Source organism: Triticum urartu, chromosome 1A (genome assembly GCF_056163025.1).
Source record: "Triticum urartu cultivar PI428250 chromosome 1A, HENAU_Tu73, whole genome shotgun sequence".
In the NCBI taxonomy this organism is placed as follows: domain Eukaryota; kingdom Viridiplantae; phylum Streptophyta; class Magnoliopsida; order Poales; family Poaceae; genus Triticum; species Triticum urartu.
Window position 1 is genome coordinate 444,276,217 of NC_141873.1, and position 6,774 is coordinate 444,282,990.

General features: G+C 44.6%; 1 protein-coding gene across 5 annotated transcripts; it reads right to left on the reverse strand.

Annotated features, from left to right (window-relative positions):
* Positions 1–656: 656 nt before the first annotated feature.
* LOC125551948 (uncharacterized) lies at positions 657–6,356 on the reverse strand. 5 transcript variants are annotated; one of them, XM_087524546.1, is made up of 4 exons: positions 5,907–6,353; positions 4,964–5,255; positions 1,443–4,091; positions 657–1,361 (listed from the first exon to the last, which is right to left on the reverse strand). In XM_087524546.1, exons 3-4 carry the CDS (start codon positions 2,274–2,276, stop codon positions 1,173–1,175), a joined length of 1,023 nt encoding a protein of 340 aa, XP_087380672.1. In that variant the 5' UTR covers positions 2,277–4,091; positions 4,964–5,255; positions 5,907–6,353; the 3' UTR covers positions 657–1,172. The 5 variants fall into 5 exon arrangements, with proteins under 5 accessions (XP_087380672.1, XP_087380675.1, XP_087380669.1 ...); XM_087524549.1 differs by lacking the exon at positions 4,964–5,255; XM_087524543.1 differs by having other exon boundaries at positions 4,964–6,353.
* Positions 6,357–6,774: the final 418 nt, after the last annotated feature.

Below are 6,774 nucleotides of genomic sequence, written 5' to 3' on the forward strand. Positions count from 1 at the left end.
TAGAGCGCCGCCGGCGAGACAGAGCTGTGTAGGACCAACTTGTTTTTCAAATGAGTGAATTGCATAGAACATCAACTTCAGGGGCACTTATAACACTTTACCCCACCTTTTGGAGAAGTTTTCACAAAACCACAACCTTTGGGCTAACTAGTAACACACAACCCAAATCCAGCACACACAGTCCAAATCCTCTAACTAATGCCCGTACTAACAGCCACCTACATCTGCGTGCATGTCGTCTCCTCCCGAGCCAGAGTCGCCGGCTAGCTCGTCGCTGGCAGCTCGCCGGTTCGTCCATCCCGACGCCAGCACCTCTTCCTTCGTGTCAGCGTTGGCTCGTCCACCCAGCGGCATCGTCGACGCCGCCGGCCGTCCTGTACAGAGCTCCTCCCCAACGAGTTTAGGTTGCTTCCTTTGTCCTTTCTTTTTTCAGAGTTCAACAGCAAATAGCTATAGATTTTCTTCAGTGTAATCCAGCGATGCATCATCCTGTGTATCTGTGAATATGAACCAATGAAAACTGACACAAAAGAAACTATAGAATGATCCAAAATAGCTACGACTGAATCAAAGTTTGTGATACTTATTTGTAAAATAGCTATAGAAATGAACCAAAGTAGCTACAGAATGAATAAAATATTTCAAACTGAAGCATATATAAGACTAGAACAATACTTAAACGGACAATATCCGTGGTCTTACAGGAATAAAATATGTGTTGTAACATAAGCATCCATATAGTTATGTGCTTAAGTTACCTAAACCTGACACTTACAAGTCACTGTGCCTAGATCCCCAAAATATGTAATGTAACATAATCATCCATTCAAGTCTGAGCTTTTAGTTACATAAACCTGACATTTACGAGTCAGTTTTCATAATGATGTAAACTTTTCATTCACAAAAGAAGCCTTCGACATAGGATTTTCTTCAGTGGTTGCCACTGGCAGTGAAGTACTCCATGAATCTGCCCCCTGCTGAACCTGAACCCCTCATTACTGGTAGCTTCTCTCTAGTATTAGCTGCAGCTGGTTGTGAAGCAACTTCTTGTATGTCAAACCCATGAAAAGGATCATGTGCTTCAAAGACCGCATGCGCATGAAAAGGATCTTGAATTGCAGCTTCAGCTTGTCCTCTGCCTCTACCTTTTCCATGGCCTCTTCCGCTTCCATTTACTTGTGCTCTTCCTCCCCCTCTGCCTTTGGCTGCACCAGTTGAAGTATCTGCTTCAGCTTGAGCATGAACATGAACTGGTGCTGCTTCAGCTTGAACATGAACAAGTGATGCTTCGGCTTGACCATGAAGTGGTGTTTCTTCATCTTGATCATGGATGGTCCTTCTTCAAATATTCTTCTATTACTCTGAGCAACCAGTACAAGCACTCAAAGTTGTGTTAACAAGAAGAAACATATGCTAATTACATTTATGAATATGTGAATTACCTTGTGCTTGTTTTTTCTTATCGCCAGGTCCGCTCTCAGTGGTGTGGTACAACTGGTATACTTGTGACCAGGTTTGTGGCAGTTCGAGCATGTCGTTGTTGTCATCCTATGTCTAGAACCCGGCTGAGGCACCTCATGCACTCCCTTCCTTCTGCTCTTCTTAGGTCTTCCAGGATGTCTAGTGAAAATTGGTGGGTCAATATCGGGTGTTTCAGTCTTTGCCCAACTATCTTTGCTAGGGACAGGGTATATAATATTGTTGTAGGCAACCTGGTACATAGCCCTTTTGAAGAATGCACTCATATAATCTTCAGGATGCTCTTTTTTCTTATAAATGCATGACACTGCATATTTGCATAGCACACCATTAATGTCCCACCTTCTACATCCACATGTATTAGCATCGACATTAACAACATATGTTTTCAATCCAGAAGTAACTTGCCACAGCCCTTGACCTGCACATACTGGCCTACAATGCTTTTCCCTGGTCTTCTCAAGTTCCAACTTCTCTGCATAGTTTTGTGTGATCTCCCAATTTGAATTAACGAGCCCCTCTCTATTGCTGTTGTATCTGACCATTAGCTTTGTCCTAATGTTGTCTATCATGGTTTGAATGGGCTTGTCTCTAGTTTCTAGGATATACTTGTTGAATACTTCACTTAAGTTGTTCACCACTAAATCTGTTTTGCAATTTGTGTCCATGTCAAGTATTGCCCAATGCCTAGGTGGAATTTTGGACAACCATTCCCATGCACTTTCACTCTCAGCCTTCAAGTCACTCATAGCAGCATCATAATCAGACTTTTGGTAAGCATATGCAGCACTATCCATGTGTTTTTAAGATCACCACCCTTGTGACCAGCAGTTTGAAAATTTGCGTAAATATGCCTAAGATAATATCTCTGATCACAATTAGGAAATACTTTGTCTATGGCATTCAGCAGACCCTTTTGTCTATCTGACATGATAGTCCACCTTCCAAATGGCCCTGAGTCGCCACCAAGAGCATACTTGAGTTGTTCAAGGAACCAACACCAATTAGGAATGTCTTCTTTGCCAACAACTCCAAATGCAATAGGGAACAAGTTGTTGTTGCCATCCCTTCCAGAGGCGGCCAACACTTGTGCTCCTGTAGTCAGCTTAACAAAGCATCCATCAAGACCAATGAATGGCCTACATCCATGCAAAAATCCCTCCTTAGATGCATTCACACAAAAGAATAAGCCATGAAACATAGGATTCATTGCAGGTGGTGGCTACTGAACCGTGGTCATGATGCATCGGCTGCCTGGGTTGGTATCAAGCACTGTCTGCAAGTAGTCCCTGATCCTCACATACTGCTGTTTGTGATTTCCTAACACAATATCCACTGCTTTATTCCTTGCCCTATATGCCATCATGGGAGTGATGTCTACACCATGATTTCTCTTGGTAGTGTCTATTAGCGCGCTTATCTTCCAATCTGGATCGCCTCTAAAGTTCTCCTCATACCTGTTGCTCAACCATGTGCTGTCCACTCTAGAAGTATCATAGGTAATGCCACAAGTATGAGGTAACACCATCTTCCTAATGCAAACAGTCTCTTCTCTCTTGATAGCTGAAGCTGTCATATATAATTGGCAAAGTTCAGTCACACAACAAACATTGACCCGATCTCTATCATTTCTAAGATACATATAGTCTCTACTTTGAAGTATATGATAATTCTTCAAGGCTCTTCTGTATTGATGCATGTTCACAAAACACATATGCAAACAGAGTTTTTCACCTCCAAGCAACCTGCCCTCATCATACCACACTCTAGTTGGAAGTGGTTGTGCTCTACTCTTCTTGCATTTTGGTGCAACGGATATTGTAGGTTCAAAGCCATCATCATCACTTGATATTATATCCATTCCAATATCCTCACTTCCTGGATCTGAAAGTTCACATGCTTGAGTGTTGGTTACATCTCGCAACTTTGCTTGTGAACTGAGAATAGCATCCTTCCTCAGTTTCTTCTTCTGCCATGCTTCTGCTCTCTTCTTTGATGGATTGCAAGAAGCAAGTGTGCTATCTTCAATAGGAAAAACAGGTGCATCATCTAGTAGTGGATAAAGGTCCTCAATATCGGTGTCGCCCTCCATGTGCTCCGCAGGATCTTCTTTCTGTCTCTTTAATCGAGCAAGATTTTCCAAGTCTTCATCATCATAATTCTCAGCCACTGCCATCTCTTCTTTTTCCTCTGCCACTGCCATCTCTTCTTCTTCCTCTGTCGCCTCAACTTTTTCCTCTAACACATTTTCTTGCTCAACTATGACTTCGTTAATGCCCTCTTTGGTTGGCTGCTCTATCAACAATGCTTGCTTCCTCGTTCTTTTCTTGCGGCGGGTTGGTGCGGGTCTCCTCAAAACTGACAGATTCAACATCTTAACACTCTTGTACTGATTTACCATTGTTGTCACCTTCTTATTACTGTCCAATAGCTCCATGCCAACTAATTCTCCGCACTGATAATAGATGGTATCCTTTTTGTTATAGCCAACAGAGCACACCAAGCTCACTAACTTGAGAAAAGTGATATTAGACAGTCCAATTATCCTTTGCACATTATCCCCTAGACCATTGATTGGCAGCACATTAACCACCCAAAGTTCATCATCTACACTGCATAATGAAACATACTTGTATATCAGAGAAAGAAAAGCAACAAAAAAGACATAATTTTTTTGCTTCAATTCCAACCCTAGATAGCTCGAATCTGATTTAAAATGCAATTAGCTAATACCAATATTGTAACAAATTAGGCGTATGCTGAAAACTAGTAAAATCTACCAACATAATCACGTCAGTCATGAGCAATCACTGAAAATCACTACCTATTTGGTTACAACCAACCCTAAAATCCCCAAAACAAACCAATTTATCAAAGCCAAGAGGAGCAGGAGAGTGGGTGCATACTCAATGCCGCAATTGTTGAAGCTCCACTCCATGATGCGTGTCTGCGAGTCGCCGCGCAATGGCTACCCCAGTCCAAGGAAGAAAGGAGAAGAGGTGCGAGGAACTAGGTGGGTGTAGAGGACGATGGCGCTGGGAAGATGAGCCTGTGTTGAGGCAGAGGAGGAGATGATGTCGGGGAGAGGGGGGAGGGGGGCGCTGGGGCGACGGGGGCGGCGACCTACCGGCGACGAGCGAGCCGGCGGCGGCTTGGCTCTCGCTCGGGAGGACACCACACGCGCACATGTACAACGTTTGTGTTACTGGGCATTAGTTAGAGGATTTGGGCTGTGTGTTACTAGTTAGCCGAAAAGTTGTGGTTTTGTCAAAACTTCTCCAAAAGGTGGGGTAAAGTGTTATAAGTGCCCCTGAAGTTGATGTTCTGTGCAATTCACTTTTTTCAAATAGTCCATAAAAAAAGGAAAAAAACTCGTTTTCAAATAGTACTATGGAGTAGAATAAATCACGTCAGCAGTTTTAGAACCCGTGTACGAGGGGGGATTTTCTTCAAGAAAAAAAAAATTATCGCGTATATAACTTGCCTAACAACCAGAGGTGATTTTGATATGCCTTCCATGCGTCGTGCGGACGTGCCGTGCAAGATTAATAGAAGGCCACCACTAGGCGCCGGCACACCGGTCGAATACTTTCGGCCGGTCGGCCTCCAGCCGCCCGATGCATACATCCACAGTCGCTCGATTAGATCCCGCAACATTTTTTCCTTCGCCATAAGAAAGAAAAAGGTGTCCACTGGCAAGGCCGTGCCCCGCGCCCCTCCCATTGACAGATTGAAGTCCCCTTCCAGCTTGCCTCACCGCCGATGCTCCTCCCGCTCTGGAAGGAAGTTGTTCCAACAAAAAAATCGTTGGTTTCAATAGAATAAATAGCTGGTTCCAACAATACTATAGATCCAGCAAAAAAATCAAAAAGACAGGTGGTAGCACAAATCAAAGACAGTGGAAGCAAAAAACAAAACGATGGTAACAAAAATTTGGAGTGATTCCAGCAAAAAGATGGATCCAACAAAACAAATCAAAAACAAGGTAGTAGCAAAAAAATGAAGACGAAGACGGTGGTAGCGAAATTCAAAGACCGTGGTAGCAAAAATTAGAGTGGTTCCAGCAAAAGGATGGATCCTGCAAAAAATCAAAAACAGGGATGGTAGCAAAAACTAAGACGGAAGTGGCAAAAATAAAAGACCATGGTAGCAAAACTTGGAATCGTTCCAGCATAAAGATGGATCTAGAAAAAAAATCAAAAAGACATGGGATGCTACGGTTGTAGCAAAAAACAAAACCATGGTAGCAAAATTTGGGAGTCGTTCCAGCAAAAAGGCAAAAAAATGTTGCTGATTCCAGCAAATAGTAACCAGATGTAGCAAAAAATGCCATCGACTGCAGCTCCTGCCACGGCCGATTCCAGCATCTCATAAGCTAGTGCACGATGGAGCCGCCGTTCCAGCACAGGTGTAGATGCGTCACTCACCGGAGCAGAACGGGGGCAGGTGGAGGCGAGGCACTCGTCGTAGCAGCGCGGTGGGAGGTGGACGCGGCCGCTCGGTTGTAGCAAAAATCTGCATCGGTTGTAGCAGATTTCCCAGCCGATTGAAGCATCGCCAGTTGCAGCACCCTGCGGCGTGCGCCTCCCCTGTCGCAGCTCCAGTGTGAATGGTCCAGAAAAGAGCGCTGCCGGTAGAAACTCATCGAATCGGCAAACACTCGTCGCAGCTCAGCGCGCGGGCTAGCGGCCGTCTAAGGTGGGCAGGAAAGGAGGAAGAAGGTATGGGGAGGGAAGGGAGGAGCTGCAAGATGGTGAGGTTCTGCCGCGGAAGGGCCAGGTCGTCTCGCCGGAGGCAGAGGACGGGTGTCTCGCTGGAGGCAGAGGACAACAATGAGGGCAGAGTTGTGGCTTTGTAGTCAGGATGAATGGTTGAGAATAGATCCTGTGAATGAATAAGGAAATGGGATAATAAAGGAGAGGAGGGCGGTGCGTGGGTCCAAAAGAAGAAGCGTGGCAGCAGCTCGCGACCGGCGCCTCGCTTCGGCCGGTCGTACGGAAGCCAATGTTTCCCTTAACAGAAACATAATTGCTATGTCACATCTACTACTAGATGTGAAATACTTACCTTTTCTTTTCGAGAAAACTTTCGATCTATTCATCTTCAATCATGATAGTACAACGAACACTAGAAAAAAAAAATTACATCCAGATCTATAGACCACCTAGCAACGATTACAAACACTGAAGCAAGCCGAAGACGCAATGTTGTCATCGTCCCTTCCTCGCCGGAGCCGGGCAAAACTTGTTGTAGTATACAGTCGGGAAGTCGTCGTGCTAAGGCCTCATAAGACCG

Excerpts from the sequence above, each read along its gene's own strand:
- LOC125551948 (XM_087524557.1), bottom strand. The coding sequence starts at position 5,202 with ATGGGAGGGGCGCGGGGCACGGCCTTGCCAGTGGACACCTTTTTCTTT. Across the intron at positions 4,092-4,963 it reads AAATCACCTCTGGTTGTTAG|TGTAGATGATGAACTTTGGG; the intron begins GCAAGTTATATA and ends TTCATTATGCAG.